The sequence below is a fragment of the Lissotriton helveticus genome, chromosome 1_1 (genome assembly GCF_964261635.1).
Source record: "Lissotriton helveticus chromosome 1_1, aLisHel1.1, whole genome shotgun sequence".
Lineage (NCBI taxonomy): Eukaryota > Metazoa > Chordata > Amphibia > Caudata > Salamandridae > Lissotriton > Lissotriton helveticus.
In genome coordinates this window covers 524,440,609-524,467,922 of record NC_136057.1, presented here as the reverse complement: position 1 = coordinate 524,467,922, position 27,314 = coordinate 524,440,609, and the positions used below count along the sequence as shown (strand labels likewise).

Genomic DNA, 27,314 nt, shown 5'->3' with positions numbered 1-27,314 from the left:
GGCCTACCCTGGTATGTACTAAAAAGGAAGGTTTGGGTTTGGCAAGAGGTTTAACTTGCAACACAAAAAGATGTAACAAAAAAAGAACAATACATTTAACATAGATCTGTGACTCAGGTTTATGTTTGACCATGTTCTGCATTCCGCTCATCATCTTTTTGTGTTGCTATAGTCACCCTAAGTGGGAAGGGTATGCCCAGACAAGGGTCCCATGCTCACTGTGCCACTGGATTTAAGCTACTCTTGCTGATGAGGGATGATAGCCTGAAACAGTTCCCAGGATGCTTGTTTTCAGGTCCAGGAATGACCTGGCCTGGCAGTTTGAGCTGGACTGGTCCCATGGGGAGCAGAGTTAAGACGGATTTGCATATGGTGGCATCCATTCTGGAATGGCATGGTGAGCAAAAGAACAATGGCTTTAACACAGATCTGTGACTGGGGGTGAAAGTTTGACAATGTTCAGCATTCTGTTTATCATCTTTTTGTGTTGCTAAAGAGGTTTAACTTGCCAGGCTGACATGGTAGTTTACAACTGTACACAGAGGCTCTGCTATGGCAAGCATGAGACATTTTTAAAGGGCTACGTAAGTGGTTGGCACAATCAGTGCTGCAGGCCATTAGTAGCATTCATTTTACAGGTCCTGGGCATGGGTAGTGCACATTACTAGGGACTTATAAGTAAATTAAATATGCCATTTGTAGATAAGCCAATGTGACCATGATTTAAGGGGAGAGCACAAGCACTTTAGGATTGTTTAGCAGTGATAAAGTGTGCAGAATCCTAAGGCCAGCAAAAACAATGTCAGCAAAAAAAGGATGTCTGAAGGACCATACTCCGGACCTATGTCGATGTCTGTGGCAGGAAGGTAAAAGGGAAGGGAGGCACTGGCATCTATACCTGGACATTCTATGGACACCCAATGCTGGGAGTCATTGGCCGACACTCTAAAAACATATATGGAACTTAGGGCCAGATGTACAACCATTGTCAATTGCGAGTCGCAATTTGCGAGTCGTAATTGACAATGTACAAGAGTGTCTGAGACACTGTTTGAGATTCCCAATGGGGTCGCAAATTGCATGCCTCATGCATATTAATGAGGCTTTCACAATTTGCGACCTAAATTGGGAATGGCTGGCACTCCCAGGGATGGGGGCCTGCTGGGGTCAGCAGACCACCATGTCTGGGACTGCTTTTAAATAAAGCACTTTTTTTAAATTCAGCCCATTGTTCTTAAAGGAAATTTGGATGCATTTTAAAAAAACAAAAAAAAGTATTTTTTACATTTTTTAATGACTGGTAGTGGTCCCTGGGACCATTGCCTGCCCTGAAAAAGTTTTTGCACACCCATTCACAGTGGGGAAGGGGACCCCTACCTGGTTGAGAATAGTTTACCACCCTCTTAAAGAGGGTGGTAAACTGCGAGTGTTTTGCGACCGCAATTGCAGTCACAAAACAATTTTACATAGGGTTCTGACTTGCTATTAGGAAGGGACGCCCTTGGAACGCCCCTTCCTAATAGCAAGTCGCTAACACTATTTAATTAGCGACTCGCAAAAATAGGGTTAGTACATGAGACGCAGGGTTTTGCTTGCGCAAAATGGTCTAAAACCCATTCGCGAATGCAAAAATCCCCCGTACATCTGGCCCCTAATTGGAACACCACGTCTAGCAGGGCAAAATACTGGGAGGTGAGGAAGGCAGTTATAAGGGGAGTGTGTCTGGGGGCAGTATACAGGATAAGGAAGCAGTTGGAGGTGGAAGTGGTGCATTGCAAGGAGCAACTGGTAGAGGAACAGCACGGCAAGACAGATAAGCCACAGCCCTTAACCTAAGTAGGCTGAGACATTTGTTGCACGAAGTTGCTGAGGAAGACCAGGAAATGGCTCTAGTAGCCATTGATCTGGAAAAAGCATTTGATACAGTTGACTGGTCATATATGCTGGCGGTGTTGCTGACTCTGGGGTTTCGGCCCATGTTTTGCCATGGGGTGTGGATACTTTATACAGCATCAATAGCCCAGGTTCAGGTGAGCAGTACATTGTCTGATGCATGTGCTATAGGTTTTTCCCCCTGTTGTTTTCCTTGGCTCTAGAACACCTGAGTATTCTGTTATGCCAGCCCTGAACTTTACCTCTTCAGATCACTTTTTACTAGTTTTTCTTTCAAGTCCAATGCTAAGAACGAACTTGGCCCAATTTCTAATTGTATCTGAACCGAGCTCCATCGTTTTGCGACTTTGACCCCGTCTCATGTGACTAGGTGTCTGTGGTTGGCGCTATGATCTTTTAGGTTCTAGTTCCTACTAAAAACATTTGAATCCAGTTCTCCTAATTGGATTTTTGTTGTTTTGGTGTCAAATAATGTATTAAAATGTACTCTATTTTTCTAAGTTGGTGTGGGATTATTCTTGTGCTTTCACTTTATAGCTGTTTGTGTGTTGCATTTATACTTTACACGTGCCCTCTAAAGTAAAGCTGACTGCTTTTTTGTGCCAGGCTACCCAAGGTTAAGCACAGTTTAAATTAGTGACCGTTTGTGGTTCACCCAGCAAGGGTTTGTGGCTGTTACTTCACCAGGTCACACACCCCAGTCAACTAACAACCCAATTTCTCACATTCATCATATATTTTACACTTTATTTATTCTCCTTATAAAATTACCTCCCTCGTTTTATCTAAAAAAACTGAACACAATTATTCATAAACCTCCACGTTTAAGTTATGCCAAGCTCAAATTAATGGTGGGTTTGGTTTATATGATTTTTTAAGTACCATAAAGCATTTATTTTTTAACAAGGTTCTTTATTGTTCATACAGGTTGATCCAACTAACTTAACCAAATGGCTTCAAGTGGAGCAGCAATTAGTTTTACCCTTTCCTTTAGCAGCATTATTATCTATGTTCAGTTGCAATAGGCTTATATAATCATCTGCAATTATCACATCCACTAAATACATTTTAGAAGACTATGACTGTTTCAGTCACCTATATCCGCATCTACTAAACTACCTTCATGGCATAACCCCATGATAAAATGTAATCAAACTCTGGAAATCTTGGATAATAACTGGTATTTTTTTGACATAGCTGATATTTGTGATAAAGACCTCTTTTTCACATTTTTAGCATTACAACCTAAGTTTTCGTGAACTTTTATGCACCTCCATACTTAATTATTTTTAATGCACTTTACTCAAGATTATCATTTCAGATTCGGAAATATGCATCAATGCTTTTAATGCTTCCGTACATGCAGTTTTTACATTTTAGTAAATATTAAATAATACAGGTGGGGCTAATTTAATTTGCATTAGTAATTTCAGGAATAAGGAATTTTCCAGATATTTTTCTCTAGGTACATCTCTGAATTAATTCCTAATGCATTATATCAAACAAATACTTTTATAATGTTCAGCTGTTTATGGACATCATTTAAAGCTATATGTATATTCTTAACTATGTTGGCATTGTAAAATGGTTGATGGTTCTTTATAGCATATTTTCCAAAGCTCTTTCAGAGTTTTGGAAAGATGTTTGAGACATTATTTATGAAAATACATTTTCTTTAGCATTTGATACTTGGTGGTCCTGGATCATGTTTATTAAGCGAGGAGCCCCGTTATCTATTACTGGTATTGCCCTTCCCTTCAATAGGCCTGGCTGGAGCTTGCAGAGTTTCCCTCTGTGGAATCCCATGGAGTTGCTGAAAAACTCAGCCACATTCTACAGAGGTCCATGAGTGGGCCACAGCTAATGAAGTCCCCTTAGCTGCTGAGGGTAATTGGGGGCCAAGAACCCCCTATTGTTGCCACAAGTAAGTTCCTCACAGCTAGATTGCTGAGATGTCGTCGGAGCCCCCCTTTCTCAATCACTCTTCAAAGGACTCTCCTGGGACACTACTGGTTGGGGGATGAAGTACCCTAGGCTGCTGAGGGTTGCTGAGGGCCAAGAACCCCTATTGTTACCATAAGTAATTCCTCCACAGCTGTAATGCTGAGATGTCTTTGAAGACCCCCACCCCATCTCAACCACTCTAGAAAGGGGCCTCCTGGTGCCCTACAGGTTGTAGCCTCAGTCGCTCACCCTCAATCACACTCACCTACGGCACAAAAAGTTTTACTCTGTTTCAGAGTGTAGAGTTTATCAGTAATTCTGCATTTTCCACAGGACACAGAGTTGGGCAATTCTGCAAGCGGAGCAGAATATTATGCCCTGGCCTACTTTTCAATTATTTTGCTAACCAGTTAATGATTATATTTCATTGTGCAGGTTATGTTTTTTACTATATATGTAGATTATTCATAGTTATCTGAAATCACTAGTTGTAATTCCCTTGTCAAGGGGTAACACATACCCAAAGCATGTATCTTGAATGCTTATCCGTGGACCTGCCTCACTGGTTGTTCCATCCATGGAGGTAGCTCATCGATTGTGCTACAAGTATACCCTGGTGGGGCCTGTGTGCACAGGATACTGTTACTTGTTTTGGCATTTAAAAAGCTGCATGCCAAGGTATTGCATGTCTCTTGTTATATCGGGTTCTCCCTGGTCACAGGGTGCAGTGTTGGGCATCTGCGTGTATGCGTTAACTGCAAGGGTTGTGAGAGGCACTGGGTTGGTGGTTCGGTACAATAGAGCCTGCTACTTGCATTGGGTTAGCATGAGGGGGTGTAGGGAAAGGAAATTGAGCATAATTTCCTATAGGCAGAATAGTAGCAGTATAGTGTTTGATATAGATGAGTTTGTCATGGTGAATCCTCTCCATTAGTGCTAGAGGGTTTGACATTACAGGATGGAAATGTCACTTTGGGAAAGTGAGAATTTCGATGCTTATGGCTCTGTGGGCTTGTCGGCCTGTCTCCTAAGCCACTTCTGGGTGCTAGGGGGGAAGCTACATCTCTGCATTCCTGAAAGACGGCCATGAACTGAGGCTCAAGGAAAACTGTGGACCTCTGAGTCTGACGCGCATTTCTGGGACGCTTACGTGGGGTTGGAATTGCCACATGCATTCCACGGGGCAGGGTCTTGGCCCAGTAAATATAGTGATCAAAACTCCTAGGGTAGGCTGGCAGACAGGACACAATTTAGAGAGGGCCTGTGCATTTCAAAAGCGGCCGTTTAAACTGATCGTAGCTTCAAAGGCTAATATGGGTACTGGGGCTCTGTCCTCCAAAAGTAAGGTGATTTTGGATTTGGAACCATGCCACGCTGTTCAATGCAAGGACATCGACATGAGGAATCAAAGGGCTGGAGGGACTGCAATATGACTGTCCATAGATTTGTTGTTGCCTGGAGCTTGTTGTACTACAGGAAAGGGACTATCACTTGGCGGATTTGGCCTGGATGTTGCTTGCCTGCAGCTAGGTGGCAACAGTTGTGGCCTGGGTCACGAGGTACTCTCCAAGAGCCTGTGAGCTGATCTCCTGTCCATGAGATCCTAGGGACACAAAGGGTCTAACTGTCTCCATGAGATCATAAGGACCGCACTACGTGCGGCCGAGACTGATGGAAGTGCTTGTTAGTTGGGACAAGAACACTCCTGATTCACACCATCATCACACTGTGCAGAGTAGTAGGCTCGTAAAGATCAGCAGCCACCTTAGGTGCAGGGATGTGAGGAGTATGAGGAGTCTAGGGGAAGCTTGTAAAGTCCACAGGACCTGTGCTTGCAACCAGGGAAGTCTTTTTGTGACATAGGCAGTGTGTTGCAAGGGGGATGTTGTGCCAAAATGAACACTCGGGGCAAGCTACCAGTGCGTGAGCACAGGTTATTGGACAAGTGTTTCATAATTATCCTGTTTGGAACAGTGGATTCTGACTGGCTTTGATGTGTCCCAAAAAGCCCTAAACTGCTGGATTTAACATTTCCTTATGGAACATATAAAGTAAAAGTATGTCAATTCAAACTACACTATATTGTGTTACGTTTTCATGTGTTCTTAATCAACCTTGACATGCTGGAAAGTAGACATTAATCCCCAGACAAATGCCGAATTGATGGTTATATCTGTGCCATCGATCGAACGGCTTGCCGCTTTCACAGTTCTTAGAAAGATACGGTTAGGTGACATTTGCATCTAATAGCGGTCATCACAATGAATTTGCACAAATTAGGAAAGAAGACTATTTTTGTTGCTTGAGAGACGGAAGATGGCACCCTCCTTTAGTCAAAATGGAGTCGAGGTCTACATAAGATGGGGTTGGACCATAGGGACTTTACATCATCCCTGGCTTGTATGTCTGAGGAACACAAGGAGAGATAGTTTGGGGTGTCCTGCTATTGATAGATGGCTGAATGTAAGTCAATTTCTTTTCAATAAGGACAGTGTTTGATTGGATTGGAGACATGGCTAGTCAAAACAACCATGTACTTTGAGGTACAGATAATAAAATTGGCCATTAAAACCTTATCAACTGAAAAGGGAAGAACTGAAAGGGAGTATATTGTGACCAGCCCTTAGTACATCTGGCTCCATGTTCCAAGTTGAAACTTCTGACCTGGTCGGACCTAGTTCCTGTATCTGACCCTTGCTCCATCATGGTCTGTCTGAAATTGTGGCTACATGAGGGTCTACTGTGACCATTTGACCTCGTTGACATTAACATCTTTTTTCCCTTAATTTTATTTACAATTTAACACATTCATATCTCCAGTTCCCCTAATTGGATTTTTGTCATTTTAGTGTAATTTTAGTTCTTAAACTATGCTGTTCTTTTTTAGTATGGTTTGGGTTTTTTATTGTGTTGTGATGTTGACTTTAATACTATTTTGTCACTGCACAAATGCTGTGCACATTGATTGCCCTAAGTTGAGGCTGTCAGCTCTATGGCATAGCTACCAAGGGGTTGAGCTCATGGTCACTTAGTGATTGAGAGTGTTCACCCTGATAAGGATTGAGATTATTACTTAAGATGGGTAGTCACCCCCCTTATATATATGTGTATATGATGGAATGTGGTTTGTTAGTAGGTGTAGGTAGGTAGCTACGACTAGTAATAAGGGCACAGTAACAATATAAGTTCCAGTCAAGGTCTCAATAAATGATTCCCTTGGTTTTCAATAAATTATTCCCTTTCTCAAGCCTTGGTAGCTGGTTGCAAGCAGACAGGCTTAATTTAGGAGACAGGTGTGTAAAACATTTAAAAACACCAATACATTAAATAGGTAAAACACAACACCTAATAAAAATCCAACACCAATTCATAAAAATAGGGAATATTATTATGATCAAAATGACACTAAATGACAAAAATACAATGTAGGGAACCAGACATTTGAATTTTTAAAGATTAAATACTATACAGTGCCTAAAATTGAGAAAAGGCCAACTTCGGACATCTGGTCATGCTTGACTTGAATATAGTCAAAGTTTGAGGCCAACCGTGATGGAGCATGGGCCGTATACATTGAGCTGTAGGGCCAGGCCAATTTTCTACCTACGGACTTAGTCGTTGTTCTGGCGCTTTTTCTCTCGATGTCGAGCGAGGCACCTAGTCAGGCTGGGATTCGACATGACGATGAGTTGACAACGGTGACTTGCCTCAGCACAAGACCTCTGTGAAATCTTGCAAGTCTTGAGCTCCAGAGTATTCAGTGGGACAGATCTGAAATCCAGGGTGGGTCATGGTTCAACATCGGCAGCTTGGTTCTCGACAACTAGTCAGTCCACTTATAGAGCTTTTTTACGAAAAAGTCTCCAAAGTTCTACATATGTCTGGAACTTCTTCCAGATGGTCTTTTTTGGGGGTAAAAAGTGTCCACAATACCAATCAGAAGCTCATAAGGATGTTGGGACTACGTCTCCCACAATGCACGTGGCCAAATCCTTTAAAGTCCAACTGAAGATGGTCAGCTGGTTTCCTCTTGCTAAAGATCATGCAGGTGTAGCTCTTTTAACCTGTTGCTTTCAGAGAGTCCACTCTTCCACTTTTCAAAGCAAGGCAAAGCCCTTATGGGCTATAGTTCCAAAATGTGCAGCGGGTGCAGTCATTCAGAGTTCAATCCTCTTAGTGTAGGCGAGTGTTCCAGCAGGGCAGTCTTTCTTCTTCGTACAGCTTCAGGCAGCAATCGGAGTAGCTTTCCCATATTTATCTGCAATTCTGGGGTGACAAGTAGTGTGGCACCCCTGACCAGTAGGGTGCAGGGTGCCATCCTCAGGTATGACAATTTCTCCAAAGTATGGCATATTCTTGACCCAGAAAGCAATATTCTCTTAAAATCTAAAATGGAGAACTCTCTACTGGAGGTTGCGATCTGGCCAAGCCATCCCACTGGTGTGGCTAACTTTCCCTAACGCTCCCCTTCCAGCCCCTCTGCTAATTACTAGTGATCCTGTCAAGTTTGGGGTGCAAAAAGTGTGGGTGAGCGTTTGTTCTGCCTTGTCATTCCCTCTTTGAAGACCAGTTTGGCTACTCCACCCCAACAGGCCTTTTGCTCTGCAGCTGAAGATCTTCTCCCACCAGACGTGTTTTGTCTCTATGTAGGCCACTTCATAACGCATCAGAGCAGTTTGATCCAGCCTGTGAAAGACTCCTAATCAGGAGAGGCTGCCAGAAGGCTAGATTTTGGTTCATCAAAAAAGGAAATATTATAACTTATTTTCTGTAATGGAATGCATCTAAAGTTGTCAAGCAGTGGGCTTTTTAATAACTATTCTTTTAAGTCTTTGATTTAATATTTTAGCTCACTACTGTCAATAGTTATACTTTATTAAAGTGTTCTTATGTCAGCCTATGGAGCTAATGTATTACAATGGGGGACAACGAAGCTTGCAGTTTTTCCCTTACCAGGGTATAAAACACATGTTTTATAATTCCCCTGCTTATAGTTACAAGGCGCCCTCCCCTTGGGGCACCAAGGGACGGCCTTAGGGGTGACATATATGTAAATGTAAGGTTGTATAAGACTTAGGAAGAACCTTTAATTCCAAAGTCGAATTTGCATATAATTTAGTTAAGGAAGCAGCCTGCAAAGCAAGGCTGCTCTTAAAATGACAGCAGGCATCACAGCAGTGGACACTTAAGTGTGTTAAATCTACTGGGCCCGTAATCCTTCATGCCCTACCATGTAGTAGGGGCTTACAGGTAGATTGTCATACCAATTGTAATCACACCTAATTACCATATACCTTTTTCACCGAGCACTGGCCCTGGGTCTGGTTAGCAGGGCACAATAAGCCAGTAACCACCAGTATCAGTAAAAAAAATGAGGGTTTTTGGTTTGCTAATGAGTTTGGCGTCATTTGACAACTTATCCTGAAATGTTTCCAAAAAAGTACCCTCATATGTCTTGCTGTGCATAGAACGTTTCGAGGTGATTCATCAGGGGGGGGGGGGGGGCGGGTGTCAAAAAAAGTGTTTAAGAGGTTAATTCCCATTCAGATTTTAGACACGAGTACAGCCCAAACTGCTGAACTCAATGACACTAAATTTGGCAGAAAACTAGATCTTGGTCCAGAAAGAGAGCTTTTGTGATTTGGTGTAAATACATTCAGTAGATTTTGAGATATTAAAGGAAAGAAATATTTATATAACTAGAGACTTTGCAAATGCAACAGATCTCATGCTGCTATCTGATTGGCTGCCAACACTTCAACAAGGAGGTGCTGGCAGCAATTTCTGGACTCGGACTCAGACTCAACTGAGTCCCAAAAATAGGTTAAAAAAAAGAGAATGGGGCAGGTTAGGAATACCCTCATGCTCTAGCCCTGATAGTGGGATCCGACAAGGCCAATTTTTACAATTTTACCACAATTTCATGTTGGATTTCTGAATTTGCAGCAACATTGGAAAAATAAGTCAAGCACGGTCTTCTGTGCTTGTTCCTAATTGATCCCCTCGGTGGGCCAGGTCCAGGGGCATGTATTAATATATAATTTGGGGAGAGGGGTGCATGAGGCCCTCATCCCCATGACTGAGAGGGGCCCCAGAGACCGCCACCTCTCTGGGGTCCAGACCAACACTGAATGCACAGGAGGAGGTCTGTGCGGCCCCCCAGTATGCCGCTTACAGCCCCGAAGACCGCCACCTCCCTCGGGTATGTCCAGAAAAATTACCATAAAAGGAAGGGAGCTGCATAGACTTCCCTCTAGGTCCTTTTAAAGGCCTCGGGACCACCACCTTTCCGGGGCCAGGCCAATTGATAATAACGGGGGCTGGAGGCTGCACAGCCCCCCTACTGACCCATTTCGGCCCCAGAGTCCACCACCTCCCGAGGGCAGACCCTATAATAATAGAGGGGTCCTTGAACCAATAATGGCCCAGAGGACCACCACGCCCCGAGGGCTAGCTCCCTATGTGCTGAGGTGCCCAACCTTGGCATATAGTTGTTTGCTCTCACTTGACAGTAGTTTTGACAGCTCCTGTCAAGCAAGAGCTAACAGTAAGTTCACTCTCAGTGGGCAGGAGCAGGAAAACAGCTCCCACCTACTGGGAGCTGACATTTCATCTGCTTTCCTGCCTGCTGTTAAGTGAGCAGGAAAACAGATGAAATAATTGCTCCCACCCACAGGGAGTAGCATTGTTTGATGCTCCCCACATGCAGAAGCAATGCCAGCTCCTGAAGGAGGCAGGGAGCTGGCAAAGACCATGGAGGCTCCCTCTGCGGTCCCCAGTAGTACAGTATGTTTCCCCTGGGTGGGCTCCAGGGCACCTAGAATCATGTGGCTGGGCCTCAGGGGATGAGTCCCCAGGGCCACAACCAGCCCTTGGAGAGGGGTCAAGTGGTCCCCTCCCCTTCTTTGAAGGATACATGATCCTACCTTCCTGGGCTTGGAAAAGGCAAAGCAAGTGTGTTTTCTCTGCAATTCCTCTTGGTGAAGGTGAGAATGCACAATTGATCCATTGGAGCACAGTCCAGTGACTGTTATGAGTGGGCTCTTTACTGTTCTCCCCTGTTGGGAGCAGAGTCCATGGTTCTCCCTTTAAATGACTGCAAATATGCAAATGTGCAAAATCAACTGGAAGCCTCGCCCATCAAGCCCTGCCCCATCTACCTTAATAGTATGCAAAGGCCTTCCTGCTATTGATCATGAAAGTAGACAGCCTGCCAAATGGCCTGCATTTCCCGTCGATTTTAGTGACACATTCTTGAGGACGAGGAATATGAGGACCCCTCCACCAAACCAGAAGCTCTAGCTATATATGGTTAAGAGGAAGTACCCTCTTTGTAGTATTATTGTCTACTCTCTAAGAACATTCACATTATCACAGATTTCTGGATGAAGATGCACAAGGAACAGTCACATTGCTGTAATGCACGTGAGGTTGCTGGAGTCATTTTTCGCATGGTCCTTTATGCAGCTGTAGTGTAGAATAGGTACTAAACATTTACCCAATGATGTAGCACTTACTAATTAACTAGTAGAAAGTACTCCATTTGGGTAGACATTTTGTGCAAAACTGTTGGATAAAGAAGCAGGTGAGGTTCTGTTCTGGCCCAGTCACTCACACATCTACTGATACACTCACACAGACCCTCAGACAACCACTTACACTCCCATTCACAGAACCACACAGACCCTCTCACACCCATATTTACTCACACATCCACAGTCACAGATCCATACAACCCCTCTTGCACCCACTTACACTCCCACATAACCACTCACACACCCACTCACAGACCTATATAGCCAATCTTGCTTATACTCACAGACCCACACAGACCATCACATACCCACTCACAGACACATACACCCACTCACACACCCACAGAACTACTCTCACATTAACTCATTCACCCATGCACCCACTTACAGATCCATACAGCCACTCACACACCCACTTACAGATCCATACAGCCAGTCACACAGACACTCACACTGTTATATTCCATATAGGTACTATAATATAGGTCCCAGTAAACGTGTTACCCTTCACCTATATTCTCTCCCTATATTACACTTGCTACAGTTTACAGGGACTGGCCTTTTACCTAGATGTTACATTGCATTCAAATCAGAACACGGGTTTTCCCTAGTTTGAAATCTCTTGCATTATGCACGAGGGTTCTTGGAAGCACAGCAGGACTGCCATCCCCTGTATAAAATCTATATACAAAGTACATGCCCGACATCATCCTAAGGCCGACATAGTAATACAGAAAAGTAGGACCCCTGGGGAGACCTATGGGTATATATACATCACATCTTGCTAAGATAGCTAGAGGAGATTGAGACTTCCCGGCCGACATACTGACCAGAGACGCTGAGGTTCCTGCATGCAAAAACTCCAGCTCACAGTGGTCTAACATCCCCCGCGGGTGTCTAGCTCGAGACCAGGACGGGGTCCCACAGTGTCACTTAAAGTAATGGGGTTGCCTAGATCCTAGAGGAATTATTGGCTTAATACCTACACTCATGCTAGGTACACTTAGGTACATCTAGTTAGGGAGGCATTGTAGGAGTACGCCCCTTTTATCATGTGTTTTTTATGCTTGAATGTATTCATGATCTTAATGAAATGGTAGAACTATACCATCCTTTTACTTTTGTAGTACTGTTAATCATTTATATCCTATTCTGTCTAATGGTTGTTGTAGCACATCTATTCCACACCAGAATAACAACTGTTCAATAAATGATTATTGAAAACGCTAAAGCTTGTTTCATCTGGTGTATCTCTCTGAGGCAGACTAAGTAAGCATGAGTGACTGAGCAAAAAGTTAGTATATTGTTTTCATGGTCCTGAGAGATCAGGGTTGTCATGTTTGATGGTTGCCAAAAACTATTCTCTCCCTGGTAAGAGGAGATTCTAGTGGCACTGTGAGCTAGTTGGTACAAGAAGGCCAGCACACCCAGGGGGTGATCAGAGTTAGTCTGACACCAATCATACTGTGTATGTGAATGTGCAGATCCTGTATATTTTCTATAGAAAATACACGACAACATACCCATACAGCCAATCACACACCCACTAACACACCCATACAGCCACTCACAAATCTATTCACCCACTGACACAGCTACTTGTATACTTCCTCACAGATCTATACAGCCACTTACACACCCACTCACTGACTCACAAATCGACTCACACACCCTCAAAACTTCTTACATGCCCATTCATATACCCATACAGATACTCACACACCCACTCACAGACCCAGCCAGCCACTCATACACCCACTCAAAGACCCATACAGCCGCTCACACACCCACTCACTGACCTATACAGCCACTCACAAACTCACTCTCAAAGGTTACGGATTACAGTTGGAAATTAAATTTAAAAACCTTCAAAATTCACTAAAAAACAAAGGTTACAGCAACATTATAGTTAGGAAATAACTTTATGAAATCATAGAAATTCTCTAAAAAACAAGGTTACTGGGACGGTGTAGTTTGGAAGTAGAATTTTAATAACCTCAGAAATACACAGAAAAAAATGATGTTTACTGGGACATTATAGGAAGGTTCAGATTTTACACACACAAAACCATAGAAATTCAGCAGTTATAGTTACCTAAGCCAGCTATAACTAATGCTACCACAATGCATTGCTTGTGACCTCACATAATACATCACTCATAGCATGGACAGTTACAGCACTGATGATATATCAAATGACATCACTGACACACACTCATACAGTCACTCACCTATACAATCACTGACACAAGCACACGCTAACCCATATGGCCACTCTCACATTCACTCATTCACTCATTCATACAGTCACTCACATACCCCATCACTCACCGATACTTACTTTCATATACCCAGTTACTCACCCATATAACACCGATACATGCACTCACTCACTGACACAGCCATAGACACACTTACTCACTCATACAGCTCCTCACATGCACTCACTAACCTAAACAGCCACTGATTCACCCAGTTACTCATCCATACAGGCAGTCCCACATACCCCCTCACCCACCATACAGGCATTCAGACACTCATAGAGGTTCTCAGACAACCAATCACTCACCCATACAGAATCTCATGTATCCATTCACACACCCATTCAGCAACTTAGAAACCAACAGAATGATAGATACAGACATTCACACAATCAGTCCTCACTCATACATTCACTGAAACACCTAATCACCCACTTATACAGTTGGTCTTACACCCACTGAATCATCAACCAATCAGGCACTCATACACTCACTAATTCACCGATACACCTTGGTATATAAATTTAACACAAACTTTTTTAACACTCAAAGTCACTGGATGATGTAACCAGTGATGTCACCAGGGGAAACATCCTTTACAATGCAACTTTTACCACGCAGTGCCTTTACGACGCAACTTTTACAACGCAAACCATTATAACGCATTGCGCTGGGGGGCGCTCTAGGATAGAGAATAGGTTTAATGTACTATCCAACACCTTCCCTACTATCCACGGGGACTGGAGTTGGAATAGTAAATTAAACAATTCACTATCCAGCGCCCCAAAGCACTATGCGTTGTAAAGGCATGCATTGTAAAAACCGCATTGTAAAGGCATGCGATGTAAAAGCATGCGTTGTAATGTCATACATCCGTCACCAGTGATGTCACTGACCATGTCATGAGTGATGTAAATGTGAGGTCATATGTGGTGCATTGCGGGGCGCGACTTATAGTTAGCCCACTAACTATAACGGCTGAATTTCTCTGGTTTAGTATGAGTGATCTCTAACTCCCTTGTAACCTTTGGTTTTTTCACTGAATATATATACACACACACAGATATATATATATACTATTGGTGACAAACAGTGTGTAGTTTTGGTTAGGAGTTTCCATTGAAAATCAGTGTTTGAGTTTCTTTATATTTGGGCATAGTTGGAAAAATATGCATGAACCTTAAAAAAAAGTTCCATTTGGGTTTGCAAGTATTGTCCAGATACATTTGATGAAAGGAAAAGGTAAGAAATGTGTGTCTTGCCACTTTACCTCTGATAGTGTTCTTAGACCTCATTTTCATTTAAAAAACACAGTGCAAAGGAATTCCACCAAACTTGGCATGAAAGCAAAACTTTACTCGAGGAAGTGCTTTGTTTGGTATCAGGTAAATCAGTCCAATTCTTTTTAAGAAATTAGTATTGCAACATGTTTTCAGTGGGCTTTCAAGGGTTACAAGTTAGAGCTATCTAAACCGTTAGCCTGCAGATAGAACACCCACAAATTCCAAGTTAAAAAAATGTATTGTAATTATTGAACAAGGAAGATTTCTTTCCCAACTTCCTTTTTAAGCCCACATTTGAGGAACACAATTGAATCACTCCACACGGTAGGGAATCAACAATACATGCAGGTATTCAATTTCCATCCCTGTTCCAGAAGCCTTCAGTTTTACAGCTGGTGAGGGTCATGATTCGTTGGACTCTTCAAAAATGATTCTAGGCGATACCTAAAACCCAAAAGGAATAACTGATGGACAGAATGCTGAACAATGCAAACATTCACCCCCACGCACAAAGCTCTGGATGTAAAAGTTCCTTTGCTCACCACGCCACCTCAGTTTGGACCAAGCCACATGCAAATTAGTTTTGACCCAGCTCCTCATGGGAACAGTCCAGCCCGAACAGCCAAGCCAGGTCCACCCTGGACCAGAAACAAGCATCGGGGTACTGGCTTCGGGGCATCACCCCTCATCAGCCATGCTAGATTGAATCCAGTGGTGCAGTGAGCACAGGATCCACACATGGGCATACCCTTCTTGTGCAGGGTGACAAAAATAAAAGGAACAGATGATAGACGGAATGCTGAAGAATTTAGACATTCACCCCCAGTCACAAAGATCTGACGTAGTGAGCAAAAGAACAATGAATTCAACTCAGATCTGTGACAGGGGGTGAGGGGTAGAAAGTTTCAGCACTCCATCCATCATCTTGTGGCCAAGGGTATGCCCACACATGGGTCTCTTTTCACTGTGCCACTGGATGCAATCTACCCTTGCTGATGAGGGGTGAAATTTCCAAACCGGTCCCAGGATTATCTTTCCGGTTAAGGGAGGACCTGGCCTGGCAGTTTGGGATGGACTGTTCCCATGAGGAGCAGAGTAAAGGCCGAATTGCAAATGGCTAGGTCCAAACTGGTGTGGCATAGTGAGGAAAAGAAGGATGGATTCAACCCAGATCTGTGACTGGGGGTAAGTGATTGAAAAAATTCAGCATTCCGTACATCATATTGATTTGATAACTAAAACATAACACTGTAAGATTTCCACACATAGATAGCAGAACTTCTTTCTTTCCCTGACAGAAGATATCAAATAAAGTCCTTTGTTTGGGATTTTCAAAATGGTGCTAGCTGTATCACTGAAGCATAAAGGTAATGAGTAGAATGTTTGCAAAAGCCTCAATCACAGGCAATTGCTCAGAGCTACATTCCGGTCCATTGGTTTTTGGCAACTATGCTACTCCACACAGGGACTAGCCATATGAAAATAAGATTTTCTCCTGTTCTAATAGGGTCAGTCCAGTATTAAAGGACAAGCCAAGTTCCCGCTAGATGAGAGCAGAAGGAATCCCATATTAATCTTGCTCTTGTTGAGCCTCATCAGAGATTTGAACTTTGAGTCCTACGGCACAGTGTTCATACGCCCAACATTTTGCCATACCCATCACAGTTAGGAAGGTGGGTATGCCTATATGCAAATCAAAGGTGGTCCTGGTTCGATAGAAACACCCCATCCCAATCTGCCAAGCCAGCCCCCCCTTTTAAATGGAAAAAGAAGCGGCCAAAGAACTGTTTTGCATTGTTGGGCCTTATCAGTGAGGTTCATATCCTCTAGCAGGGTTTGCCCATTCGAATTGGGTAGAAACTTCTCCTTTAATGAGAAATACTATTATGCTGGTCACCTATCTATTGTCGATTGAGTTGCAAGTTTGTCTATGTGAAATCTGTCTCAGAAGTCCATCCCAGATATATCCTTCCTTGATGTGTCCTTCCTATGATAAGTAACCAAGAAAAGGCGTACGTTTGACCTGCCTAATGTGCTTCAATTGTCCAAACAGCCATATCTCCCCTCAGAATTACTTGCAGAGCTCTGTATGTTCTGTCTATGTCAGTATCTGCAACTGTTTCTCTGTGTTACTAATGAAGAGCACACAACAGAGGCCATTGAACTAAAAGCCCCATTGTCTCCAAGCAGTGCAACAATTATACAAGGATTGCAAGTCTCCTCCCATTTCTTGAGCCTTGAGTGAAGTCTAATAACAATTGACTGTGGGAGATCCTTACCAGGATATACTTGTTTTAGCTCCAGTTCCAAATGAAAGAATTTAACAACACTCATACAAATCTTATTTTTTCACTATTTAACTAAAGATCTAAGTTTAGAACTGAATTATATCGTGGCGGACCCAGAAATGAAATTTCAAACTTCTCCTTACACTAAGATACAAAGTAAAAATTTTAAACACCAGCCAATTTTGCAGTAGCGGCTGCTACTGTGCATGAGAGGTGAGGCAGGGATGGGGTGAGGGGTTGAAAAGAAAAATAAACTTACCTTGCCGGAGGCCGCCTCTCATCTGTCCTTCTTCCACCATGCAGGTACAGGAAGCATCCAGGCTTCCAGACTCCTCTAGCCAAACACGACCCTGCAATGCAGCGCTGTGATTGGTCGCCCTCAGAAGGGGAATGAGAGCCTGGGCAGGTTCCTCTTCAGGTTGAGCATTACAGACTGGTGAAGCACATGCACAGTTCGCATGACCTTCATGAGATCGGCCAGGGAACAATGAACTGACAATTGATGTTATTATCATTTTATTTTTCTTGTTGGGCAACGCTCATCCGACAAGCGGAGGAGCCCCCACTGACACTTTGTCAATGGAGAACCGCTGCAGACCGTTGCCGCCCTGTGCCATGTGATTTACCATAAGGACCATATTGAACTTATGACCAATGTGAAACTGGGCCTTGTGGGCCTCAATGCATACTCTATATGTGAATTATTTAATGTCGGTTTTGGGTTGAAATATGTAAAAACAGGTAGATTTGCCACATAACCTTTCCTGATTTCTCAATAATCCCTTTAGCTACATTTTTAGTCCCCCATATGGGTGATATCATCCTCCATCTTCATTGCATATGTTACTTTGATGCAACTCTTGCAGTCATTGTGCATTTTTACTTTACTCTCACCTACAAATATATGCATAGTATTTAGAATGTACCAATCAGGAGCCATTTGTAAGAGTATAATACACGCAGGGAGATGTTTGCTAAGAGACTCTTCCTACCCAGAGGTCGTCAAATGTCAGAAAACTGGGATTTTAAGTAAGCAAAATCTGTGGCGGAATACCCACAAACGTTAGACTACATTACTCTCATGATTCCATAGAGAGAAGGGTAATTGTAATGGTGGACTGAAGTGGCCTTTAGTTTGTGTAAGTATTGTCATACTCGCCAAATAATTTGCCATTATCTAAATGGTTTTCAGTGCAACCAGCTAATGTTCTGATGAGTTTACTTGTTTCCTACGTATCATACACATTTTAATGCAAGAAAATGTAACATTTCCTAGAAAGATACAGCATGATACCTGCATGTATACTTGCATGTTCTTGGACTGTGTGTGCTAAGGGCCTCGAATCAAAGTGGGAGGCACTTCTTACGTGAAATAATGCTTACCTGTTCAATCAAAATAAAATATGTGCCACCCTCATGTAAAAGTGGAGGGAGAAAAGTAAAGCACTTAATGATAAACACAACCCAAAGGGCAAAATGATTGAACAGCATGATTTAGTAATGTATCCTAAACTGCAAAACATATTTTTATAAGAAAAGTAATATAAAGTTGCTTCATAAATAATGTGTTGTGTTCATCTTTTGATCTGTTTATGTGACCTACAGTGTACACAGACATTTTTTCCAATAGGTGAATTTACTTGTGTGTGCCCTGCCTGCAAGGAATGTGTTCTATGGTACATTCATAATAAAATACCAAGGCCTGGGAACACTAAAGCCTTTTACTCCCATGCGGTTTGCATTTGAAACCAATTGTATTGAGACAGTATAAGCAACAAAGGTAGAAGCACAATTAAAAAGAACATGTATATTGCTTTTATCAGTTAATGTGAGCATGAAAATACCGGGCTGAAAAGTGAAGCAAAGTCTCAAAATGCACTTAGGGCCTAATTACGATGTTGGGCGGACACATCGTATCAGTTTGAAAGCTGGTCGGCGGTTCTGACCTCACAATTTGGATGCGACCGCCCATAGGATGGTCAGAAATGTCAATTTTGCTATGGCAGCTTGTGGGGTGGGAAAGGGCTGCAGCACAAGATGCCATAGCAAAATGGATGTTTTGATACATCCATGCACCGTGTGGCAGGCACCTCACAGTGCCTGCTACGCGGTGCAGGGATGTTTGGAGTGGTACCATAGGTGCCCCCCAGTCCCCATAGCGGAAGGGCAGGGGGGAGTGGACCCTGCTAGGGGACCCCAAAGTCACTTTCCACCTGCCTTTTCAAGGCAGGCGGACAGCCATGAAAGGGCAGGCAGAGAGGGCCATTATAATCCTGATGGCGGAGCCGAGCCTGGCTCTGCCACCATTAGGGGATTATGGTACCTCCCGACGCACTGGATTCCCCCCGCAGGTTTCACTCCGACAGCTGTCATCCTAATACGGGGTTCGAACTGAAACCTACAAGGCTGGGTGGTAAGCCTCCGGCAGCCTGTCAGAGGCTTTCTGCCCGACATCGTAACCAGGCCTTGGAGTCTGAAAAATGCTCTCCAGTAGGCACATTTTCCCAACCACTTTCACCCCATGCAGTTCACAACATTTGTATTTGTTTATTTATGTTTTCATTCATTTTGCGGGCACTCTTGAGTTAGAAGAATCAGAAAGCTTGAGCATCTGTTGTTGTAGTTTAACAGTATATTCTATCAACTGCTAGGGTTGGACAACTCTATAATTTCTTTGTAAATTTTATTGAAGACTTTTTATGTGCGTTTATGAATCACTTGACAACGTGTCTGCATATTATGAAACAATGCTTACATCATCTTCCTCCATAATCTAGATGTTCTCTCAAAGATATTGTTGTCAAGCACATTATGTACATTACTAGAAGCTCCATGAATTTTTGATTAGGTGTTTTGAAGATGAGACACAAAAAGACACCACTCTATAATCACCATAATTACCTCATTGTAGTTTGTTTTTTGTCGTAAATGCCTCAAGCAACATCTATTTTTCAATAGAGCATCAATCTAATGTTTGCTAGTTCTGAGCCTTTACAACAAAAGCCACAGGTAAAGTAGTACATAGAGCAATAGTTTAACTCTTCCGGCTGGTAGTAAAATGGTTCCACTATTCCAAATCCGATGCAGTGTATTTAAAAGAAACACAAGATTAAGATTGTACGTGTTTGGATGAGTCCAGTAACAATTTGGATAGAAGAGCTTGGCTCATAATGACTATTTTCCAGTTCAGAATAGTAACTTTGCTCTTAAAGAGAAAATCAGACCTCGAAATTTTAGACTCTCTCTGATGGGCAAAATTGATGTATGGTAATTGATGCAGTGATATCATCATTGTACATAATTTGCATTTGTATAATTACATGACATTTCTGAACGCTTATGCAAAATAACACATATTTACCCAAATGCAAAGGAGGCATTTATTCCTCTGCCTCTTTTTTATGTATCTTTGTTTAGATTTAAAAATAAAATGAAAAATAATACACAAGAAAAGGAGAAAACACTGGACATGGTAAGGCAGGATGACAATCGGTAGTATATAACACCTATCATCTATCAGATTTAGAGACTATAGCCAGAAGAGTTCTCTGGTTCAGAGTGATGGTAGAAGGGGGGTCTGAATTCAAAGAAACAAGAAGAAAAAGACCAAAGGGAAAGGCATACCGGATGGGCTGTTGAAGAGTAGGCTGAGGTTGGTGGGGTCATTATATTTTATTGTGAAATGCTTCCTTGCTAGAGAATAGGGAAAAACACAAGTGCCACAAGGAGTAGTGTTATATTTGGGGGTCTATGGTTTGCACAGGTAAAGACTTGTGACAAGCTGGGACCCTCTCCTCCATTCAGGTTAAGGGGATTACCCACTAAAATCACCCCTGCTCACCCTCTAGGCAGTGTGGCTCGAGCAGACAAGGCTTAGCTCAGAGCGTTATGGGTTAAGCATTTGTGAACACATACAGTAACTCAGTGACAACACCACACATGGACACCACACCAGCAACGTCGGAATCCACGAGAAGGCACTGGAATGGATCATCTCCTTCCTCGACGGAAGAACACAGAGAGTCCGCCTACCACCGTACAAGTCAGAGGCCACCGGAGTCATCTGCGGCGTCCCTCAAGGATCCTCGCTGAGCCCCACCCTCTTCAACGTCTACATGAGCCCCCTCGCGGCCACGCACGCCAACACAACCTCAACATCATCTCCTACGCCGACGACACCCAGCTGATTCTCTCCCTCACCAACGACCCCGCCACCGCCAGAGCCAACCTTCACGAAGGGATGAAAGACGTAGCCGAGTGGATGACAACCAGCCGCCTGAAACTGAACTCAGACAAGACGGAAGTCCTCATCCTGGGCTCCTCGCCCTCCGCCTGGGACGACTCCTGGTGGCCCCCCGCCCTGGGCACCGCACCCAAACCGACAGACCACGCACGCAACCTGGGCTTCATCCTGGACTCCTCCCTCTCCATGACCAGACAAGTCAACGCCGTCTCCTCGTCCTGTTTCAACATCCTGCGCATGCTACGTAAGATCTTCCGGTGGATCCCCACCGAAACCAGGAAGACGGTCACCCAGGCACTCGTCACCAGCCGTCTGGACTACGGCAACGCCCTCTACGCCGGAACCACCGCCAAGCTCCAGAAGAGACTCCAGCGTATCCAGAACGCCTCGGCGAGACTCATCCTCGACGTCCCCAGACGAAGCCACATCTCCAGACACCTGAGAGACCTGCACTGGCTCCCAATCAACAAAAGAATCACCTTCCAGCTCCTCACCCACGCACACAAAGCCCTACTCAACCAAGGCCCAGGATACCTCAACAGCCGCCTCAACTTCTACGCTCCCAAACGCCACCTCCGATCGACCAACCACGCCCTCGCCGCCGTCCCCGCATCCAAAGAGCGACAACAGGAGGAAGGTCCTTCTCCTACCTGGCCGCCAAGACCTGGAACTCCCTTCCGACCCACCTCCGCCTGACCCAGGACCACCTCTCCTTCAGGAAGAAGCTCAAGACCTGGCTGTTCGAGCAGTAGCAGCACCCCCCCCCTAGCGCCTTGAGACCCTCTGGGTGAGTAGTGCGCTCTATAAATGTCCTTGATTGATTGATTGATTGATAAAGGCTTAGCACAAGACCATATAACCTCAAAAGTAATCCACAATACTTTAGCAAAAGAGTTCTTGTTTTAGAAATGCGTAACTTCTTATCCTGTGCGCTTCGCGCACTCTGTGCGGCTCTCACGAGGTTGGAAAATGTCTAAGATGATTAACCGGCACTGCGGACACTTCGGTCCGAGGCGTACACCAAGGGGGTGCGAGTTGTTTGCACAGTACCTTAGATTGATGCGGACGATGCGTTGGGGAAGTGGAGGCGAACCAGGAGCGTTGTCGGCCCGCTGCAGTGCGGAACCCGGCTCACTGTAGGCGTCTCGTGGGAGGCGTAGAGCGGGGGTCACGGGGAGCAAGGCGGACGGTCCTAACTTTCCGGCGTCCACGTCCGATGCGTTGTGTGCGTCGTACCTTCAGAGCGGGGAGGCCAGTTTAAATCCGGACAGCGCGATGTCAGGCGGCCGGTACGCTGCAAGCGTACGGGCCGTACTTCCAAGAGCGGGGCTGCCGGTGGGATTCAAGCAGCGCGGTGCGGGGCGGACTGTACACTGCAAGCGTGCGAGTCGTACTCCGCCCGGCGGTGCGCTGCGAACTTCAGATGCCAGCGGCTGGGACAATGCGAGCGGTGCGGCTCGAATGGGGGAGGGTGAAGAGGTGTGCGGGCGGCCCTTCTTCAGACGGTGCGAGCTACGGTTCGAACGGAGCGGAGTCACACGCTGCGGTGTGGCCAAGGGCACGGGCTTCACAGGGGACAGGGTCGGCTAGGCGCACTTGGATCGTGGCTCCAGCGGCAGGGCGGATCTGGCAATATCCAGCAGCTCGGTGAAGGCAGGAGGAGTCCAATAGTCCTAGGACTCCGTTCAGGGGCAGGCTCACCCACAAGCCCTTGGAGATCTTCAGAAGCACAAGTTGAACAAAGTCTCTTTAGTCTTTTCCTCACCTCTCGCAGCAAGGCAACCACTGCAGGCCAATCCCCCAGGTCAGGGACAGTACTCCTCCTTGCAGCTATCCCAGTTCCTTTTCGTCGGGCAGAGGTTTTTCTTGTTTCAGCAGGATATCATTTCTGAGGAGCAGGGCTCCAAAATGTATACCACAAATCTTTTGGTCTTTCAGGCCAGGGGGCCTTTGCCCAGTTCAGCCCAGTGTTGGAGCACTTTGTTTACAGGACTCTGGCTTGTCTTTTCAGTGTGCAGGGCAGAGACATCAGACGCTTGACAGGAGGTGGACCCAGTATTGTGGTGGCTGAGCACAGGCCTATTCCGAGTCTAGGTGCACTCCTCCCTCCTATCTGGCTGTAATCTTTCTATTCACCACCCGGCTGCCCCAGCCTGTCTCCTGGAATTCCCCCAGCCCTGTCACTCACAGAAATCAGACAGCAGATACACATCCTAGCAGAGGCGGGCTGAAAAGGTTAGGCAAGCAAATACCAACTTTCTAAAAGTGGTATTTGCAAACACAGAATATTAAAATAAACTTTACTAAAAGATGTATTTTATTATTCTGAGTTCAGGCATACTAAACTTGAATTTCTACTGTGTTCCCTGAGTCTGTGGGGATCATAGAATGTAACAATTCCAACAGCCCATTCTGGCCTATGAGAACAGGTAGCCTTACAATAGTGAAAAATGAAAATGGCTGTAATTCACTATTAGGACATGCCACACACATCAGGGCTTGTCCTACCTTATACGTACAATGCACCCTGCCCTTGGGCCTATCATAGGGGTGACTAATATGAATTTAATGGAAGATTTGGAGACTGGCAAGTAGGTGCACTTGCCCAGTCAGCATGACAGTACCAGACTGCACGCAGGTTCTGCAATGGCAGACCTTAGACACATTTTACAAGGCAGCTTCTGTGGGTTGCGCAACCAGTGCTGCAGGCCCACTAGCAATTCAGAAAAGGGGGTGGTGATGGACAGAGCATCTGAATTAAGCAGAACACTCATACCCAGTCAAAAGATCAGGGCTTGATCCATCACCGTTTTTTAGCTCACTGCACCATCCCAGTTCAGAACCTGGCTACATGCAAATTAGTCTGTCCCTGGCCCAGTGCATCATGGGAACAGGGCACCAGCAGCATTTGGATTTACAATCCCTGGGCACTCCTCGTGCACTTTACTGGGGTCTGACCGTAAACCAAATAAGCCAATCATGGAATCCAATCAATGTATACATTTTATACAGGGAGCACTTTCATTGTGGCACTGATTGGCAGTGGCACAGTGCTCTGAAGGGGGAGGGTGAAGCGGTGTGCGGGTGGCCCTTCTTCGGACGGTGCGAGCTACGGCTCGAACGGAGCGGAGTCACACGGTGCGGGGCGGCCAAGAGAACGGGCTTCACAGGGGACAGGGTCGGCTAGGCGCACTTGGATCATGGCTCCAGCGGCAAGGCGGATCTGGCAATGTCCAGCAGCTCAGTGAAGGCAGGAGGAGTCCAATAGTCCTAGGACTCCGTTCAGGGGGCAAGCTCACCCACAAGCCCTTGGAGATCTTCAGAAGCACAAGTTGAACAAAGTCTCTTTAGTCTTTTCCTCACCTCTCGCAGCAAGGCAACCAGTGCAGGCCAATCCACCAGATCAGGGGCAGTACTCCTCCTTGCAGCTTTCCCAGTTCCTTCTCGTCGGGCAGGGGTTCGTCTTGTTTCAGCAGGATCTCATTTCTTAGGAGCAGGGCTCCAAAATTTATACCACAAATCTTATGGTCTTTCAGGCCAGGGGACCTTTGCCCAGTTCAGCCCAGTTTTGGAGCACTTTGTTTACAGGACTCTGGCTTGTCTTTTCAGTGTGCAGGGCAGAGACAACAGACGCTCCACAGGAGGTGGAGCCAGTATTGTGGTGGCTGAGCACAGGCCTATTCCGAGTCTAGGTGCACTCCTCCCTCCTATCTGGCTGTCTCCTGGAATTCCCCCAGCCCTGTCACTCACAGAAATCAGACAGCAGATACACATCCTAGCAGAGGCGGGCTGAAAAGGTCAGGCAAGCAAATACCAACTTTCTAAAAGTGGTATTTGCAAACACAGAATATTAAAATAAACTTTACTAAAAGATGTATTTTATTATTCTGAGTTCAGGCATACTAAACTTGAATTTCTACCGTGTTCCCTGAGTCTGTGGGATCATAGAATGTAACAATTCCAACAGCCCATTATGGCCTATGAGAACAGGTAGCCTTACAATAGTGAAAAATGAAAATGGCTGTTATTCACTATTAGGACATGCCACACACATCAGGGCTTGTCCTACCTTATACTTACAATGCTCCCTGCCCTGGGCCTATCATAGGGGTGACTAATATGAAGTTAATGGAAGGTTTGGAGACTGGCAAGTAGGTGCACTTGCCCAGTCAGCATGACAGTACCAGACTGCACGCAGGTTCTGCAATGGCAGATCTTAGACACATTTTACAAGGCTGCTTCTGTGGGTGGCACAACCAGTGCTGCAGGCCCACTAGCAGCATTTGGATTTACCATCCCTTGGCACTCCTCGTGCACTTTACTGGGATCTGACCGTAAACCAAATAAGCCAATGATGGAATCCAATCAATGTATACATTTTATACAGGGGAGCACTTTCACTGTGGCACTGATTGGCAGTGGCACAGTGCTCTGAGCAGCTAACACCAGCAAAACACATGAGGCACAGTAACAAAAAGTGGAAGGGAGACCCACTCAGTGGTGCCAGGTCTAACACGTAGTCACTTGTGTTCTTGGTTGTTTGTGTTACTGTTCACTTGCTTTCAAATATTTGGCACAAATGTCTCATAATTTCATGACACAGAAATTACATTGTTTCAGAAATTTCATTTAGCACACACAATGTGAACTTACAAAATGAATCAACATTACACCAGTGTCACAGAAATTTCACTTGGGCTTAATAAATGGGCTATAAACTACTGAAGGTGTTTGTACGCCAAAGTCTGGTTCTTATAATGGTGTGGGTGACTCTAATATTCAACCCATTTCAAGGTAAGTCCACAAAGAAACACAATGTTACTTCGAAACCTAGATACTCAGCATTATATTTATATCCTGGTGTATGTCTGGTAAACAAGTTGTGACAGATACACAATGGCCATAAAGATTTTACATTTTATTTTATTTAGGCAAATATTAGAAAGTATTTATAATCAAATGTGTTGTTCTAGTTAGGGCTTTAGCTACTACTTTATTGAAGATAGGGGAGTTTGCTAGGCATCAATCATGACTCTACCACCCAATTAGGTTCAGATGTGGCTCATGACGTTCAAAATGATTTAATATCAATATGAGTACTGCCATAATCAAAGGTTTGAGATACACAGGCTTAAAATCATTGCATATGTTCCTGCTAGAAATCTTCGCTCTTCCACTCAGTTCCTTCTCCTTGTCCCCCGATTTCGTAAGAAGAAATCGGGTGGATCCAGGTTTTCTACACTTGCCCCCCTCTTTTGGAACTCACTCCCTCTGACAATTAGGTCTATTCCCTCCTACTTGGACTTTCGGGCTGCTCTGAAAACCCATCTTTTTTCTTCCGCCTATACTTCTTAATCCTCCCCCTCCCTTCCTCAGTTTCAGTTCCCTTCTGCAGCGTCAAGAAACCGCCTGGTAGTAGAGCGCTATACAAAACCCTTCAACTTCAACTTCACAGGCACATGCATCAAGCATTTTTGCGAGTGCAAACGATGCATCAAGGTTCAAGGAACTCGCAATTTGAGAATTCCCAATTAATTGTGATTTCTCAAATTGCGATTGCATTTAAGGAATCGCGCAAATTACCATCAAGTTGAACTTGATGGTCATTTGCAAAAACTTAGAAAAATGCACTAAAGTGCATTTTTCAAAGTTGGGGCATGTGTGTGCGCAACATGTGTGCACAGAGCAATTTCAAGGGTGCAACAGGGTGTCCTTTTGACACCCTTGCACCTTTGAAATTGCATGCACAATTTGCGAGTACCTATTGGTACTTGCAAATTGCGCATGCAATCTTTCATTCATTCCTACGGGCCTGTAGGCCCATGGGAATGAATGGGAAGGCATTCCTTAATTGCGACTCACAATTT

At 44.6% G+C, this 27,314-nt stretch overlaps 2 protein-coding genes across 2 annotated transcripts in view; one reads left to right on the top strand and one right to left on the bottom strand.

Annotated features, from left to right (window-relative positions):
* ANO2 (anoctamin 2) overlaps window positions 1-27,314 on the top strand; it is a 1,767,324-nt gene that overhangs the window by 1,164,824 nt on the left and 575,186 nt on the right. The window lies entirely within an intron of this gene.
* The window catches only part of LOC144751939 (choline transporter-like protein 2), a 33,199-nt gene that overhangs the window by 3,792 nt on the left and 2,093 nt on the right, over window positions 1-27,314 (bottom strand). The window contains exon 2 of the mRNA XM_078640227.1: window positions 17,464-17,637. Within this exon, the coding sequence (XP_078496353.1) occupies window positions 17,464-17,637 (174 nt within the window). The remainder of the gene's footprint in view (window positions 1-17,463; window positions 17,638-27,314) is intronic.